The sequence below is a fragment of the Montipora capricornis genome, chromosome 6 (assembly GCF_036669925.1).
Source record: "Montipora capricornis isolate CH-2021 chromosome 6, ASM3666992v2, whole genome shotgun sequence".
Taxonomy (NCBI): domain Eukaryota; kingdom Metazoa; phylum Cnidaria; class Anthozoa; order Scleractinia; family Acroporidae; genus Montipora; species Montipora capricornis.
This window is the reverse complement of record NC_090888.1, coordinates 34,766,292-34,785,164: the sequence shown is the minus strand read 5'-3', so window position 1 is coordinate 34,785,164 and position 18,873 is coordinate 34,766,292. Positions and strand designations below refer to the sequence as shown.

The window sequence follows — 18,873 nt, the reverse complement described above, 5'->3', positions numbered from 1 at the left end:
ATGGGATTTCTTTTGTATCCTAGCCTGCGTAGTTGGTGTTAGACAGTGAAAAAGGAATTGCATTTGTTTTCTCGGAAATTGAAATGGTCATGATTAATTGGTAACAGGACTGAGTAGTGTCTAATTCGGTCTGTAATCGTACACGTGATTAAACAAATCGGCCTCCCGCTAAGCTGTCGTCCGATTTTGTTAACCACTCGTATGATTACAGACCGAATTGGGCTCCACTCAGTCCTATTACCGTTATTGATCGTAACTATTACAAAATTCTCGAATCTGATTGGTTCTGTGCGAGCCTATTTTGTCGTGTAATTGGCGAACGATCAAGTGGGTGTCCAATTTGAACAACTATTTTCACGCAACTTAAGATCAATACAAAACCACTACACCAACACACATGGAATCAACTAATGCGTGATTCAATTTAATGATCACAAAGTTAACAGTGAAATACCACCTATTATCATCTATTTAATTACAATCACAATGAAGAAAAAACTTGCTAAAAACATTGAATAAAACAACAACTGGGCTTCTCCGAGAATAAAGAGCTTAGTTGGACTGTTTCCAGCCAACTTTTCGGTTCCGCTTGTCAGGGTTTATCATTACTTGTAAATCAAACGAAGAAACAGATCCTAGTCATTCAGCAGTTTGGTTCTTCCAAGTCTACATTAATTATTGCCCAAAGGATCCCAGAAAGGCACCTACTGAGAAGTTAAAACTTATGAAAGGAAACTGAATGGATAGGAGAGGAATTAAAGTTTCAGAATAAAACACCTTTTAATGCCTCGTGGTACATCTCTAAGAATTAGATAACTCAGTATTATATTCCCCTGCTGAACAAATCAATCAACGCCAATTTGTTTTTTAATTCCCAAAATAATTGTTGCCGTAAGGCTTTAGCTTGAGTAAAGACGTCTTCCTGGACTCTCTCCGCGGCGTGGTGACAAGGAGCGGCGCTGTGCCATTGGGGAGCGTGAGTGACGCCCCCTGTTCACGGGTGATCGGGATCTTCTTGGTGAACGAGATCTGGACCTGCTTTATAAACCAAAAGTCTTTGTTAGACTCCCTTTTTAACATTGACGGATAAATCATCCTTACAAAGCTACATTGTAGGTAAGACGACTATGAAAGAATTTAAATATACCTTGGCCGGCGCTGTGGTGAAAGCGAACGTGAAGATCGTCTGGGCCGTCCTCCCCTCTATACCACAAACAATAAATTAATGAGAAATATAACATTCAAAGCTATTTCTTTTTGGAGTTTCCTAAAGCTTTTGCGGATAGAACTAAATAGGGAACTACTTGGATACCAGACAGGCCAGAAATCAATGAACGAAAGGTGATAATTGAACATGATGGAAGAAACACGTTTGCAATGACAAAACGTACGAAACGAATAGTTTTTCGGTGGGTGGTTCCTTTTTTTTAAAGCTTAGTGCGTGCGACTGTCTAAAGGCGATAAGTCGCTGCGACACGTCGCGGGGACAAGTCGCCCAAACAAATTGCTTTGTGTGACACGGTTAATTTCATGAAAATCATTGTCGCTGCGGCAGAATTTTGTCGCCGTGATCAGTCGCACGAATTCAAACCAGTTTGAATTCGTGCGACTTATCGCAGCGACAAAAATAGCGAAAGCAGCGTTGTCGCATCGTGTGTACACTTCCGGCAGCAAGTCGCTGCGACAAAATATAAATGAACCAGTGAGAGAGCGTCATATGGTCAGCCATATTGAATTAGAAAACTAGTTCACATTCCCCCTTATACGCGATCACTGCGTGTGCTCCGAACAGGAGTCGTGTCGCAGCGACTTGTTTTGCAAGTAGTACACATGGAGCAACTTGTCGCAGCGACTGACTTGTCGCCTAGTGTGTCCCGGTCTTAAGACTTTTCAAGGGAACCGCCTTTCGAACTACACGTGACAGATGAGTTTGGAACCCGGTCAACTCGCCTACTTCCGAAATCGCCTACACCTTGGTCAACTCACTACGTTGGCGAGATGACTTTCGGACGTAGGCTACTTCACCAAACTTTTTCTTGTAATTAACAGCGTTGCCTTGCGTTGGCCCCTTAAGGAGCCGTTTTGCGCTGTTGGCAGCGGTGCTACTGCACACGGGTTGGCCTGTACAGTTAAGAGCAGGATTTCAGGGGTTGGCTTGTCGTCTTTCTCCTTGGCTGGAACTCTTCCCAAAGCTCGTGCAATTTTGACTGAAGGACGCGATATTGCGTGTGCATTAATTGTCACGAAACTTAAGCATTACTTGAAGTAAACGTAAAGGTGCTTGTGACACTTAGTAGTCATTAGAACTCCTTTTAGCGCCGATTCAAAGTTCTTCATTTGTCATGAAACTAAACAGCGAACTCACCTACGCTGGTGATCAAACTCGCCTACGTAGGGCGAGTTCACCAGTAGGTGTAGCTGACCGGTATTCATGAGTTTACAACAACAGCTAAGGGACACAAAATTATCTTGAGAGCCCAGGGCAGTCATCCATCTTTTAAATCAATGCCATTATGGTACCAGAAGTCATCACAGTGGGACTGCATCAAGGTGTCCACACAGCCATGGTTTACAAAGTAAAGTAAAGCAAAGTGGTGCATTTATATAGCGCCCTTATCACAACGTTTCAAAGGCGCTTTACAATGATCAATTTACCCCCAGCGGACTGGAAGCATATACAGGTGCAAATTGCAGCCGCTTCTAAGCAGTCCATTCATGCTGGTACTCATTTTACCGACCTTGGAAGGATGGAAAGCTGAGTGAACTTTAGCGGGAAAGATGGTCGCCAAATATTCCAGTCTCGGCAGAACCGGGAATGGAACCCGGGACCTTAGGGTTGGAAGGCAGAGATCTTACCACTTCACCAACCCCTCCGCTTATAAAAGCACACTTATTTTGTACATAACTAACCTCTGTCAGCCTCAAACGTTTTCCCAACAACTCGGTTCCATCCAAGCGTTTCAGTGCTCTTTGCATGTCATTCAGGGAGGCAAATTCAACAACGCTGAAAATGTTTCAAAACGGATTACTTTAATAGAAACTGACAGAAAAAAGCAGCCATAAGAAACAAATTCATCACTTTTATATAAGCAATCAGTTCACCAACCCTTCTCCTATCCTATCTCTGTGGCACTGTGTGAAAGTCACCTCCCCTGCTTGTCGCATGTAATCTTTAAGATCCTGCCAAAAATAAACCCAAAATTAATTCCACGTCCTCCACAAGTTTTGCGCCAAAGGTTAATCTTAATGTTCAAACATAAAGATGACAAAGGATAGCGACATATGCCATGAAACACGATGACTGAATTGTCTTACAATAATTATTGGAAAAGAGATCGGTGTTACACACAAAAAATTCCCAAATCTGCCATAGTCATGTGTGTCCTATATTGCATATCTGGAAAAATTAGGAATGGAAACGCTATTACAGAGTTTTTAAAAGAACAAAGATATTACTGACTTGAATACGGTACATTTCTTTCAAATCTTCAGTGAGAATCCCTTATTACAATGCCGTAAAGTATCAGGGCTTCCTTAAGTGGAATAACCTGTACTGCAAGTTCCCTTTGGTTAGACTGGGGACATGGTTTCAACTTCCCTTATGGGTTTTTGTTTTTTTGTTTTTTCGAACTGGAAATTCCATTGCCACGTGGTTCTACATTAATATCTGTTACATATTACTATTACAGTTACAATTCAAGCTGTGAGTTGTAAAGCTCTATTTAATAATTGACATGAGAAATCTGTTTTCTCTTACAGAAATGTTGCTTTCACATGTTGGCATCAATATTATACTACTGCATTTTCTACTTAGGAAATCTATTGCACATTCAGTACTACATGTAAAATGCAACGACATTATCTGATTCCTCATTTGTATTCATGTATGTCTGAAATGTTAATTACTCCACCTTTTGGCATTAATTTGTTGTTACAAAATATACATGCAACCAATATCAACCTAATGGCACGTGAAATAACTTATTTCCAACCGCTCAAATCACCTTTTTTGTATTACCAATATACTAGAGATTGGTGAGAAAAAAAAATCCTGTTTCTATACTGTAACCATGTACAAAAAACCTAATACCACAGTACATAAAAATATTTTTTTCCCTGCAATATTCACAATCATGAAAACTAACTTTTAAAACATAACATGTTAGTATAACATGTACACATGAACCTTACCTTTGCAAAACTATCTATTTAGACCAAGACCATAGATGTGTTACCATTTATACGAACTTAACCCCAGTGGATGAAAACCAAGGTGACATTCAGAATTCCACATCAGCTTGAATGAAGGACCAATCACCAAGATATCACCATATCAGGAATCACCGAATGATTTACCCAATCTTAGCCCTGAGAGGCAAGCCAAGTGCCATATTTTTGCCACAGCCACTAATTTCCCCCTTTTATCGCACAGACCAGGAAAGAAATCAGGCATTGATTTCTGCCTAAACCAAGCTCCCATAATGTACCTTACCACTACAGACTGTAGCTAAGGATAAGAGAAATGCAAGGAATAGAAGTTACTCAAACAAATCCACTGCTCCCTGCATCTTTTCATGAAAATGGAATATTTTATTATTCCGACTGATAAAATTTATAAACCAAAAAAAAAAAAAACACGTCAACAAAAAGGTGCAGCACTGTGTAAATAATTAAATTATAATACTATTAAATTTGGACTAAATTAGGACAAATTCTACTGTTATTAAAACTACCAAGTTAAAATTACGAAAGGAGGTGACTCAATAATGACATTCGGGTGTCTATAAAATTACCCACAGACATAATAATAATTATACAACATGCTCACTTTATGAAAATGGATTTAAATAAAACAAGGTCACCATGGACTTGGTTTTCCTTGCAAACATGAAAGAACTAGATGAATATTATTGTACATAATTTACGGCTGTACGGAAGTGATAATGATAACTTTAGGTTTTGTCAAATAAGTAAGGGAAAAAAAATCATTCATCATAAGGTTGAAAGCTCCTTTGATGACTCTATCATCATTAACTTTAAAGTACTTGATTGATTTAAATAAGACATTCTGCGATGTTGATATAAACAATGCATTAGACAAAATCATTCAAGAGTCATCAACTGCACCACCAACAGTTTTATCAGTTCATGATAACTACCCAAAGCCGAATCAGCAAGAGACATCCAACAAAATTGCCTTTCCTGTTGGGGATAGGCCAACACTGAAATTACCAGCCAAAAAACTATCTTATGACATTAAGTGATAAAGGCCAAACCGTACAAACATGACTCTAACAAAGGGGAGAACTTAGAGAGGCACATCTTTACTAATGAGTGATGCGAAACCAATTTTTTAGTTTTTATATGTACATGAATGATAGGGGACATAAAAAATAGTCCTGTAAATTAGGGTTAACCCTAACCCTAACCCTAAACATTCACTCTTTTGAAACAGAAGGGTTAGCAGTTGCCAGTTAGCTGCTACGTTTGCTAAAATAAATAAAGAAATGACAAAGTCATTTCGTTTCTCCCCATGAATTTCCTTTTAATCTGAAGATAGTCTAATTATTGTCGTGTAATTTAGCTGTGATGTTATGTAAACGATAGCATTTGCCATTTTCAGCGGTTTCTACATGTATATACACAAGTATTGTGGGCTCATATTTTGTTTTGCTAATCTGCTGACAACACAATGGGTTAAAAGGTTAAAGTTGATAATGATAACAGAGTCATCAAAACACCTGTAAACTTTATTATCAGTTAATTTTAACTCTCTTAGAAAGGCTTCTCTTGGAATACTGGACGGTTGTTCACTAAAAATACCAATATCATGGCAAAACACTGGTCATTAGGACAGACAAGGAAAATCTGCAATTTGCAGAAACAGCTACACCACATAAACCTTAAATACATGAACAATGTTGAATGAGCATAATGATGGAATTCTCACCTGCCAGCTTGCACGTGACGATAAATTTTCAACAGTTACTTTGTACTCTGTGTTATATGGAGCACCATATCTATCCCATAAAAAGAACAAAAAAGAATAAGGCCATATACCAAAAAGGCAAACCCTTGCTCGTAAACAGGATCTCTGGTTGAGAGGAAATGGCCCAAGTGTAATCTTGACTTCAAGAGTAATTTCATAGAGATGCCCATCATACAGTGCAGATCAGAAATAAGAGTCACATGCAGATGCAAAACCCATGCATGTTTTTTGTGCATATCTGTTTGTAAATGCGCATTTCTAAACATGCTTTCGATGTGCTTTTTTCTTTTGTTATTCAAAGTCGTATTTAGCTGTGATGTTTATTGCTCCAAGAAACAATAGGCAGAATGATAAAATGAATATTTAATTCCTGTGATTAATATTTGAATTAAAGAGTGGTGTCCACTAGTACTGGTCATTGTGAGTTTTTGAAATGAACCTACAAAGTTTAAACTTCTTTTCACATTCACTGAACAAAACATTGACAATGAAACTCAGTTGTCATCCCGTAGCTGACCACTGATCGCTTTTTTGACCTTTCTGTTGCCAAGCTGCAGTTTGGATCATTGACATACAAAGACGCGCGAAAACAGAGAAATCCAAGTACCGGTAAAAGCTTAAATTAACAAAACTTTCCTGAAAACTTGTTAAGCCTAATAACTTTGGAAAAATAAAGAAACCAGCACTACTCAGGAGTTTTTGTAACATCCCAAGTTTTTCATGAACATCAATACTGAGAATGGTGCCACGTCCGATTACCAAAAGTAAACATTTGGTTCCAAAGCTCTCAAACCAAAGACAATGCTAAAAAGTGTTCTGTTCAGCAATTTTTGCTTTTACTATCTTTCTATTGCTTTTAAAACTAAACTACATGTACAGAAAGAAATTGATGCAGTAGATATCTTACTAAGGCAGCACTTGTTTTCAACTCCGAACGCATTATAATGAATCTGGCAAATGCGGTCTTATTTGTCACACTTTGAAATATTTGACAAAGTATTAATTACAGCTGGTGTAAATAACTCTTGTTTGCAGATTGAGTATATTCCTTATTTGTGACCCTCTTTGGGAAAACCAGGCTTAATGAAAATTGCGTTGAGCTGTTTTTCCATGCAACGCATTTGGAAACGTTGAAATGCATTCAAAAACATTGTCAATGCATTCTGAAACGTTTGCAACGTTCCCCAGCGGAAATAGAAAACGTTCCATACCATTGCAAAATCATTTAAAAACATCCAGAAAACGTTTGCAAACGTTGATAAGCATCATTATTTTTTCGCTGCATTAGGATAAATCCACAAAACATTCCAACAGTGTCAATAATGACTGATTGTCACGAGTAGAATTTGGCCGTGTCCTTCTACAACTTAGTAGAATTACATGCAGTAGAGCGCTTTTTATAAAATTAAAAATACCCAGAAAAATGAAGGGTCTGTGTTCGACGTTCACCTCTGCGTACCAATAGAAAGACAAGGGTGGAAAGCTTGATTTCAGATCGCTCCAGCCATTTTTCACTAACAAATTCCCATCGTACAGGTTTCAAATCACACACCAATCAAGTCTCTGTTCTTGTTTTGCACATAATTTGTCTGTTTTGCAAATTATGCAAGTTTTCTTGGGAGTTAGTGTTATAATTAACATGTTGAACATGAAACTTGTATTCAATCGCTTGATTATTAACATTGGCCATGGCGAAGTCAAGGCCGCACTGGCCGACAATGAACTGTGTATCGATCGCTTACATTTGTTTACTCTTTTGTTCCTAAATTACACCTCAAGTGTAGTTAAAATAAATAATGCTCTTTTACGGAAAATTGAGATTCAGTTCTGTTTTTTTTGCTGTGGAGATCTAGATCATTTATCAAATGGAGCCAACAGTTCCTACAGCATTACAGCATATGTGATCGATGGAGCTTTGACAGCCCATACATTTTGATTTTAAACACAACAAGACTTTATTTTTGTGCAATGAGAAATCTGAAAGGGTACTGCAGCAGCAATAAAGAGGCAATAGATTGCATGTTAATTCTTGAATATTACGCACCAATCAGGCTGAAACTTACAAACAAAGTCCCATCGTACAGGTTGCAAATCACGCACCAATCAAGCAGTTCTGTTTTTTTGCTGTGGAGATCTAGATCATTTATCAACTGGAGCCAACAGTTCCTACAGCATACGGATTCCTTGAGATGTTTTCAATGTGATTGATGGAGCTTTGACAGCCCATACATTTTGATCGATGAATCAATAGGCACTGACAACAGTTTCAAAGAAATTGATTATTTTAAGTACATATTCGTTCGTTGTGCAATTAGAAATCGGAAAGGGTATGGCAGCAGCAATTAAGAGGCAATAGATTGCATATTAATTCTTGAATATTAATTAGCTGGACCCCCAAAATTTTGCAATGGACCCCAAATTTTTCAAAAAGGGGTCCAGAGGACCCCAAATTTGAAAACCTGGATATATCTCTGTGTTCTTGATGGTTATTTGAAATGGAACAAAGCACAGAATGTTTTAAGACTGTGTTTTCCATAGCAAGGCAAACATGGATCCTTTATCCTTGCTTTTCAACTCTTCAAAATGTAGTTTCTTTATTCTCCTACAGCTTGCGTGGCAAGCAAATTACCTTTATCGCAAGTAAATGGAATACTACAATTGCTTGGCCTAGACCCCCAAACAACCACAATGCTCGTACCAGTCTCCGACCGGGATAAAATATGCTGGCACAATATTGTGGAACAGCTTTCCAATAAAATATGAATCCACCAAACCAAGCCATAAAATAGAGTATTCTTTTGCAAATGTGTGAGGCTATTTATCTATTGACAACTAGTATAAATGCCAAGGCGCCAAGCACCAACCTGTCTCTGAACCTGAATCCACCACCACGTCTCATTCCACTCCCACCATCTCTTCCTCCTCCTCCTCCTCCTCCTCCCCCTCCTCCACTACCTCCACTTCTTGAGGTGGGACGTGCATGTTCAACAGTTATTCTAATGGTAGATGGCATTCAGAAGAAAAACATGAGAAAAACAACCTGCATGTACAGTAAAGAATAGGGTCACAAGTACCAAGAAAAGATGTATTAATACCTTTCTCCCATCAATTCCTTGTGATTCATTTCATAAACAGCATCATCTGCATCTTTGTAATCTTGAAATTCCTGCATAAGTTGAAACGAAATTACTTACAAACATGGTCCATAAATCTTCTTCTGTTCTCTTGAACTCATGAGGGAAAATAAAAGCAACATCAAAACAACCTTTTTTTTACATTGCCCTTTGATTCCTTTTTGCTTTTTGTTACAAAAATGTATTTTATGTAAGCCGTCATTATCAGGATTTGTTTATGTTCCTACCTCTTTACCCCTGTCTTGCAAACCTTCACTCTGTAATAATTATGCTCTTAAATGTGTCAGATATGGCTAATATTTTAGTCCTCAAGAATCTGTAATGTTCTACTTAAGTTACAAATATCCAGGTCAATTCACAAAAAAAATGAGTTGCAATGGTTCCACCTCCATACATCAAAATGTTCTCCTGACTTGTAAACAAGGCTTTTCTAATTTTATCAAAGCTGATTTTGATGTGAAGAAATAAAATATTGTCGAACTGAGAACTGTTACCATGTTCTTAACCGAACCCTGGATCAAAAATTGTGTAATTTGCACTAGATAAAGAAAAAGTGCTTGTTTGTTATCCACAAAAACCATACCTTAAAACAATTTTGTAAGAAAAATATTATACTTTTACAGTGCAGCTCGGAGATACAAATGTAAGTGAACCAAAATATACACAAAAAACGTACATATGATAAACAAGTAAATGCACCTAAAAACATGGATGCGCATCAACACATACAACTGTACGCAAAAAGGCTCATCAGCATTTACATTGTATGAGCTCTCCTATTGTCTTTCTTTAGTTGCCTTGTCGTTTGTTTACTCTCCATCATCTGCGATTCAACTAAGGTGTGAATGTTAAAATAGTTTGTGTGTTCGCTGGTCGGTGCGTCATTAAAAGAGCAAAAAATATGAACATAAGCTTATTCTAATGGCTCAAAGTCCTTCTGGCAGCTGGTTATTTGTGTTGTAAAGCCAAAAAAAACACCAAATGTACTTTTGAAGAAATTTAAACCTATTGATAAGCAAAGGGCTAATCATTAGCAGTTTTGTAGAGACATTCATCATTTAAAATCGAGTATTTAACTCCTTCAGTCATTTTTGATGTGAATACTTAGGTAAAGTGTGACGCTCACCGATAGGTGAAAAAACACAAACCACTTTGGTGTTCAAGGCCAGTGCGTCTGTTACTCATAAACTTCATCAAGGGGCTCATCATTGCAGTTTTCTACAGAAATTCATCATTTGAGGCTGGGAAGTTTGAAGTTTCAGTTGTTTTGTTGTAAATGCAACAGTAACGAATGATTTTTAGCCATGGATTTTCAGCACGAAAGAGGAGTCAAACACGTTTGCTGGCACGTGAAAAATACGATTTTAATTCATGTAATGTCAGGGCTTCACACTAACTTTTGAAACCACTTTTCACTTTGGAAAGTAGGTTTCAAAATTTACTTTCCACCTCAAAATTTCACTTTCCAAAATGGATTACAGTGTTACAGTTGCTTCCTGCAGAAATGAACATGTTTCTTGGTACTGTCAGTGTGTTATTTGATGTTAATGAGATGTCATAATTTCAATGACTAAATTTTTATTAATCATTGAAATTGGACTGCCTTGACCTAGAACCACCAGCTCACCACAGTTGCAGTCCGGGTTGAGGATCAAAGTTAACAATGTTCACAGGGTCCTTTGATATGAATCCTCGTGAGGCAGTCAAAAATGTCAACAATCTTCCATTGTAGTAAAAAATTTACTTCCCAAATCAGGTGAGTATTCTGGTTCATTTCTAGTTTTTTACTTTACAAGTGGTAAATTTACTATCCAATGGGAAACGGGTGAGTGTTAATGTCAAGCCCTGAATGTCCATGAAATAGACTGAATGCATAAATGGACGCCAAAAATGTTTTCTTTTGTTTATGTGCTAACTAGACTCACTAGCCTCACTCTCAAGCAACATTTCTTTTGTATTTTGTACATGCAAACGAGGTTAGTGAGGCTAATTAGCACATAAACAAAGGGCTGCTGGTTATATTTAATTAAGCAGAATTGGGTGAAATGCACCTCATACAGAATTGAACCCTTGGTTACTTTGTTTACATAATACCGTTGCAAAAGATTTATCGGATCGCAAAAGGTATCCTTCTAAAATAGAGCCCACGACAGCGAAACAAATATTGAACTGTCCGTAGTTTGTCAAGGAGTAAGTGGAAAACAAGACAGGATGTTTCAATTTCCCTTGTCTTTTGAGATCTTTGTTGCCTGTGAAGGGTATAAAACTTCGAAGTAATGCACTGTAGATATTTTCATCGGCAGCATTTGCGGATCAAAATTGATAATAATTGAAGCGACATACTGTACAGTACCGCTCAAAAGTAAGTTACCACCTCACAACGCATAGGAAACAAGGCACGATACGCATAGCGCAAGAGTAACCGAAGCATGAATTTCTGGCATATATTAGGAACTAATGTGTTACGCAAAATCAATCAATTTCATGTATAAATTATCTCTCTGCCTTTGCATGAGTAAGCAGAGACGATTTTTGATTTGTTAAATTGTATGGGAATTGTGGAAATTATAAACTGCAAATAGCGAATTGGAGATGATGTTTAACCCATTGACATCCAAACCGGCCGTAACCGGCCGTGCGCAATGACCCCTGAAATACCCAAACCGGCCGTAACCGGCCGTACAAAATGGCGTCTTGACCAGAGATGATCTTAGGCCTCTACCCAGTCTCCCTTAGTAAATCTAAATTTTTTGTTGTTATGGAGATTTAGAAGGATAATTGGCCAATCATTTGCCGGTTGTGAGCATATTTTGACAGCTGATAAGAGACCCCACAAGGGCTGGCTTTTTGCCCTTTCGATCGCGCGATCAAATTATGCGAAAACAACAGCCGATGCGCCAGATAGCGCACCGAACGATGGGGATATTCATGCTTTTTTTTTTCGGATTCGGAGGATCTAGGGATCTAAGGGATCTTTCATTGTTTTCCTGTAAGAGGAGGGGATACTAGAGACAAAAATTTTGATTTAGATGGCTTTAAAAGTGACGAAGAAGACGGTGAAAACCAAGCGACCGATGATAAACATGAAGCTCGCTGGAATGATCAGGTCGATAATATTCAAATTCCAGATTTCGTGGCAGCTACTGCTCTTTATTTCGTTTTAGATAATCGTAATGAATTAAATATTTTTCTTAGTTTTCATAGGAGATGATCTATGGGAATTAATGGTAAACGAAACGAGTAGGTATGCCTGTCAAAAACTCTTAAAATCCCCGAGCACACTGCCTTTTTTCATGCAGTAAGCCGCGCAGAATTAAAGGCCTTCGTAGCAATTAACGTCATAATGGACATTGATTAGCTCCCGATTTTAGCTTTATATTGATCAACCGATGGATTTTTTGCAAATAACAAGTTTTTTTTTCCTAAAATAAATTGGTAATTGAAGGAATTTTCGCCTTCGGCATACCTCGGAAGATCGGTATTTTCAACAAATAAATCAATCCGACCGTGCGTTTATATTCCGCAAATGCGAGAAAACCTCCAGTGATTTTCTCTGTTGTCTTTCTTGTGTTGTGTAAGTTATCTTTCAGTGAAAGTTTTCGAAGGAGCACTTTTGTACACAATTTGACCTTGTTTGTTCTGTCATGAAACATGATAGTGATCAATTAACTAAATTAATCTTGCAGTTTTGTGCACGTGTATAATTTTGTTTCGGCAGCGGCGTTTGGGCATAATTTTTGCACTTATACCTGCAAGAAAACAAAGCGATTGGGGTAAATTTCAAACAATTTTTATCCATTGAGTGGTTAGACTTAACTGTAAATTGCACAAGGCATATTTTGAGTTATAATATATATTTTTCAAGCGCTTTGTTTAGTTAGCGATCAAAAACTTTCTTGATTGCTTAACGCACGCTGCTTCGAAAATTCTACTTTTACATTTTCAGTTGAGCCTTAGCACGTGTTTTGAATCACTTTTTAGCAATATTTTTACATCATCTGGAAGTTCACTGTTTCTTCTTCCGTTGAACTTAATTCTAAAACTCAATCTCTTGTGTACATTTACTGCGCATATGGTTTATTTTTAGCGCTCATGTATCACCGAAATTAACATACGTCACGCCGGATAATCAATTAACTGTCACACGCGGCAACCTGGATGACAATGGGTTAAGCAACAATAAACATACCCATGGTTTACAAGTGGAAATTCCGATGAAAATTAAATTCTTCGCATACGAAAAAGCGATGATTTCGTTGAAACATCTACCATTTGGTGGAAAAAATTAGTAACGAAAACAATGCTTAGTTGTACCGGCGATCTTCTGTGTACAGTTAATAACTGCATGGAATTGACTTCGAATCGATCCATGCAAGTTTCTTTATCCCATCTTAAATTGATCGTTGATCACGTCTGGGCCTGATTTTCTTGATTTGTCTGGAAATTAGGGATAGCCTCTCATAATATCAATAAAAAAATCCATGTCGAAATTGCCATAAGGATACGACGTTTACGCGTCAATAAACACATGCATAGGGTTTACATACGATGCGCAAGGGTGGTAACTTTGATTTTACTGGTACTGCATGTAAATTTTCGACTTGTCGTTGGTCATGCAATTTATTCTTTTGTCTCCGTAAACAATAACAGGAAAAGCAACAGAAGGTTTATAACAACTGGACAATCGCGTATACGATACGCAAGTTTACACATATAAAAAAAAAACGCGAAAAAACATATTGTGTGCATTTATTTTCTGTATGCGTTTTTGGCTTATCTCCGAGCGGCACTGTAAAGAGTATGTATAGGAAACCTCGAGATTTCTTTTTCTCTAACTCAAAAATTTAGAGCCATGAACAAAATTCGCAAACACTGAATAGACAGAACGAATTCAAATGATGATCAGTCATCTCGCCACCAATATAAAATCAAAATTGCCACAGCAAGGGCATCTTTACACCAGGCAAATAGTCCTTAGAACAACACCAACATCTGCAAATATTCGATCGATAGTACGACTCGTTCGTTCGTTTGCCGTTTATAAATGACAAAGTTAAAACCTTCACATCAATAAATGCGACACACTCAAGGCAACATGAATTACATTACTGAAAATGGAAAGTGAATCATAAGCACGGTCATCGACATCAACATTGGTGTTTGATGGCGCGTTCACTAGTGGCGATCTTCCTCGTGGTGCATGGCGACGTGAAAGCAACTTCTCCCCAAGCTAAGAATTCGAAGTTGACTTTGTAACAAATGACGGTTTAGTATAATTCGCTCTCTCTAATGTACTACTGATTTGAAACGAACTAAATGTATTTCTAAAAATATAAATTGCTTATACCAGAAGGAGTTCCTTATAATATTCATCCAAGCTTACGCTATATACGTACCACGAAGCCAAATCCATTCTTCAAATTGATTTCTCGAATACGTCCAAAGCCACGAAAGAACCTTTCAACATCTTTCTCTTTTATATCGCGAGGTAAACGGCCAAGAAAAACTCGTGGGGCTCTATCTCTGCTCATAATTTCCACCGCGATGAGAACAAATAGAGGGCAAACAATTCGGAGATCTCGGAAGAAGAGGGCAGCAGGAAAATCCTACCCCAAAATTCTATCCCAAAATGCTATCCCGACAACCATTGCGACTTCCTAGTGCGCATGACGTCATGCAAGACTAAATTGAAAACATTTAATTATCGCAGGCGCACTAAAACTACAGTGATAGATAATTTTAAGAAGATTTTTGTCTAAGTATCTCACAGAATGTGGATGGAAAGAAGCTCATTTTTATGAATATGAGCGAGTTGACGCCAGACGAGGTATGAAGAAGGCTTGTCGTTATTGTAAAACGTTTCTCTTCAACTGAGAAAATGTTGGGCAACAGTACGTTGGGCTCGCTTAATTCATTGTGTCAGTTGAGGTCACAAAATTTAATGATGCCATACTGTTGATAAGCTCAGTTTATGAAATTTATGATGGTAGCCGCAGTTCGGCGGGTCTAAAACACAGGTCACATTGCCACAGGTCACTCGTTGCAGGTCATTGTTTTTAATACCTTTTGGAAAGTATAAACCCTAACCCTCAATTTGGCTAACCCTAGTTTTTAGGCTTTTAAGGGTTAGCCATAATTGAGGGTTTTGGGTCACTTTTAAAAAGGTAAAACAATGACCTGCAACGAGTGACCTGTGGAAATATGACCTGTGTTTTAGACCCGCCGGCCAGAGTTTACAATTTTGTAAGGGTAATTGAAAAAATCGTTTCTGTCCGGTGGAGACAACTTTATTATTGTGACTTTAACTGTAGTTGCTCGTAGAATTACTAGTGGTACACCCCGGATCAGAGTTAAAGCAATGAGAAAATTGAGTTGATAACAGGTTTTTCTTAACCATATCTTGCTGTTTGGTCCAGGGAATACAACTCATCGTTTTGCTTTAATTTCACTCAGATTGGCAATTATCTATAAATACCGGTATTCATTCTATCCAAATTTAATAGTAGCCTGGAATAAGATACCTGTAACTACTGATATTTTTCCCTTTATAAGTGGTATAATGCCTACAATAATTTCCATGATTAGATTATTATAATATTAACCCATTGACTCCCAGGGATTCCCCATTGACGAGTAAAATCGTCTGGCGTTAAAGGGAACCTCCACTAAAACAACAAAATAACTTTAAACCACAGAACATAATGTTTACAATTGGAATTGCTCAATCTTTTTCCAATGAAAGCGTTTGTGTTCGAGAAAAATAAATTCCAAAAACACTTATTTTGGCTTTCAAATTTCCCGGGCGCCGCCATCTTGAATAATTGTGACGTAACTTGGTTGCCCTATTGTTCCAGAACAATCGCTCTTATGATTGGGGTAATACTACATAGATGTTTTTGGGAGCAGGTCTAGGTGGGAGGTAGAGGAAGGGACTGAAACAATAAACTTGGGTATCATCTGGGATGAAGTGTACTAGCATGTACATAAATCATTTGAGTGTCCTCTTGTAAGTCTTAATTATTTCATGATTGCTAATACTAGATTTATGCAATGAAACTGCACATGTCACACTGGTGGCTCAGTTGGTTGAGAATCGGGCTGTCACGTGGGAGTTTGCGGGTTTGAACCCTGGGCAGATCAACACTCAGGATCTTAAAATAACTGAGGAGAAAGTGCTGCCTTTGTAATTTCATCTGCAAATGGTTAGACTTTCAAGTCTTCTCGGATAAGGACTGTAAACTGTAGGCCCTGTCTCACAAATATCCTCCATATTCATAAGATCCCTGTAGGATGTTAAAGAACCTACACACTATTTGAGAAGAGTACCGGTAAGGGTTGGAGTTTGCTGAGTTGTGGCTGTCCTGTTCTCTCCAGAAGAAGTGGCGAGCTTGGCGTGATGTCTCTAAAAAGGCTTATGGTGTATGAGGCCACCTAAGCAGAAGCAGCTGGAACATGTACTTTAAATATTAGTGCTCAAAGCCTCAATATGAGTGAGCGAGACAGGATTATGTAATTCCCAACAGCAGGGCATTAGTTTAAAAACATTTTTTGTTGAAGGTGCGGCGTCGTCGCCTTGCCAGGCTCAATCAAGGTGGCCTATCAGCACCTTCTGCATCAGACAACCAAACGATTCCCATGAGAAAAAGCTTAAAACCTGTGACAGAAGATTCAGGTGTTCATAGTCAAGACAGCGGTTATGGATTTTTGCCACAATCTTTTGAGTTTGATGATCACTCTCAAGAAACTGGAGACAAGTGTGGAAAGCGTACTTCCCCGACTAGTTCATCCTCCCCTTCTGAAAGTTTTAAATTCAAGCGAACAAAGGATGCCTTTGAGAAAGAAGATTCTGTTCACTCAAAGGTTAGAGATGGAAGTGTTTATATACATTATTGGATACAGCTGAATAAAATATTGTTTATTTGATTCAGGTGAAGCTACAGTATACACATACATTTTGTATAAGTCTTTTGCCCCATGATTGCAGCTGCCATTGCCTTTTTTTCATCTGCTGTGCCTTTGTTGCCTGGTTTCGTCTTCCTTAAATGTTACTGTGATTGTTTCATTGCCGCCAGTGGTTGGGTAGCTTATGTTTCCCTGCCACCGTAGCAGGATTTGGGTTCCACTGGAAGTGGATCAGATCGACTCCTTCCCCTCCCCCAAGGTCATAATTTTGGTCACAAATTGAGCAATATAATGAACCCAGATTGCTTAAAATTTGGTTGCAAATTCGTACAGTATCATGTACTCATTGTCTGGTCTATTCCCTGTTGTACTTTGCCTCTAGAACACTTGATGAGTTGAAGTAGATGTTGTTAAGGCATGTCATCTTTGCCAAAGAACAGTACATATTAGGTTATCATTACTTTGTTTGTTGGTCCACTAATGGTAAATGCATTCAGATTCAGTAACCTTTCAAGTCCTGTTTTTGAGGTTTTTTAACTTTGTAGGTGAATGTAACAGATGAGCAGATTATGAAAAGTCTTTCGAATGTATTTAGAGTTTCCCTTCAGGTAAGGGCTGACTTTAAATTAATCAACAGTAGAACACAGCAGTTTTTTAATATTATTAAATTTTTGATACTAGCATAAGCATACGGAAAGGAAACAGTAATTTCCGTTCTTTTCCAGTGTGTTTACATTTATGCTCATACATGAATGATCGAAAGGTGTAATGGGCCCATAGCAGCAATGATTGCTATGCGATTACTTATTACCCGAGACAGCTCCCCTCCTTGAGACAACTTTAAACCCAGAAACTGGACCGATACATCTTAACTACAAAGTAATTTGTAGTTTGAATAAAAAACCGTTTTTTGAATTGATAGTTTTTATGGGCTCCAGTGAGGATTTTAGTGGGAACAAGAAGATCTTTTAATTCTTATAACAGCACTTTAAAAATTTATCTGTTTTCTTACCACTATAGTCGCAATATGTAGTGCACATTCCAAAGCATGATGATTCACTGATGACTATAGACACAAAATCACCTGATCAATCTGCAGCACAACTGACAACAATGTTCAGCTACACACACATGAAATCTTTGATTGCACCATCAGTCGTAGCTGTTGTGAAATCTCTGATGACGTAATGGTCTTAATTAATCTGGAACTTTCTGTGGGATATGTATGGTATGAACAATACGATAATAACACTATTAACAACTTACAGCTTTCTTTCTTAAAAGTCACGATTAAATTTAAATGGTTTTTTTACATGAGTAAAGGGCTAGCAAAATAGTCACATGAGTCACATAAATCAAGAATTACGTTATACATGGCTATCTTTAGTACGGTGGTTATGTCCCTACCAATGACGTAATCCTTTTAAGTTTTAACATGTTCTTTGCTTGGCTATATTTAATTCCACCCTCCCACCTGATCTCTGAACTCGCTTCAATAAAACAGCACGCCAATTCACTTCTCTTGTCAACTACTGTCTCTCCTGGCAAAATAAAAGTTAAAAACAAGCACAATCTTATTTAAAACACTGCCCAAGAGAAAGTTGCAACATCGCCACATTCCATGAATGACGTAAACGGTAATGGCTTTTTATGTACAGTGTATGCCATACTCGCTTCGAATCAAGCGCTTCAATACCACAAAAAGACATTATATTTTGTACTCAATAAAGAGTAGAATATATTCTATATACAAGGCTAAAAGTTAAAAAATTAAAATGTTCAAACCAAACGTTTTCGGCTGTTTGCCATCATCAGGGTGATGATGGCAAACAGCCGAAAACGTTTGGT

General features: G+C 37.9%; 2 protein-coding genes across 3 annotated transcripts in view; one reads left to right on the top strand and one right to left on the bottom strand.

Moving 5' to 3' along the window:
* Nucleotides 1–403: 403 nt before the first annotated feature.
* Nucleotides 404–14,750, bottom strand: LOC138051997 (serine/arginine-rich splicing factor 6-like). Of its 2 annotated transcripts, none has more exons than XM_068898344.1 (8): nt 14,520–14,750; nt 9,085–9,155; nt 8,854–8,985; nt 5,951–6,020; nt 3,107–3,180; nt 2,911–3,004; nt 1,148–1,203; nt 404–1,038 (listed from the first exon to the last, which is right to left on the bottom strand). In XM_068898344.1, the coding sequence occupies exons 1-8, from the start codon at nt 14,652–14,654 to the stop codon at nt 900–902; spliced, it is 771 nt and encodes a 256-aa protein (XP_068754445.1). In that variant the 5' UTR covers nt 14,655–14,750; the 3' UTR covers nt 404–899. The 2 variants fall into 2 exon arrangements, with proteins under 2 accessions (XP_068754445.1, XP_068754446.1); XM_068898345.1 differs by having other exon boundaries at nt 404–1,035.
* Nucleotides 14,751–14,830: 80 nt separating this feature from the next.
* Nucleotides 14,831–18,873, top strand: part of LOC138051998 (ubiquitin conjugation factor E4 B-like) — a 57,437-nt gene continuing 53,394 nt past the window's right edge. Inside the window, exons 1-3 of the mRNA XM_068898346.1 lie at nt 14,831–14,950; nt 16,681–16,983; nt 17,571–17,633. Coding sequence (XP_068754447.1) covers nt 14,921–14,950; nt 16,681–16,983; nt 17,571–17,633 — 396 coding nt within the window. The 5' untranslated portion in view covers nt 14,831–14,920. The remainder of the gene's footprint in view (nt 14,951–16,680; nt 16,984–17,570; nt 17,634–18,873) is intronic.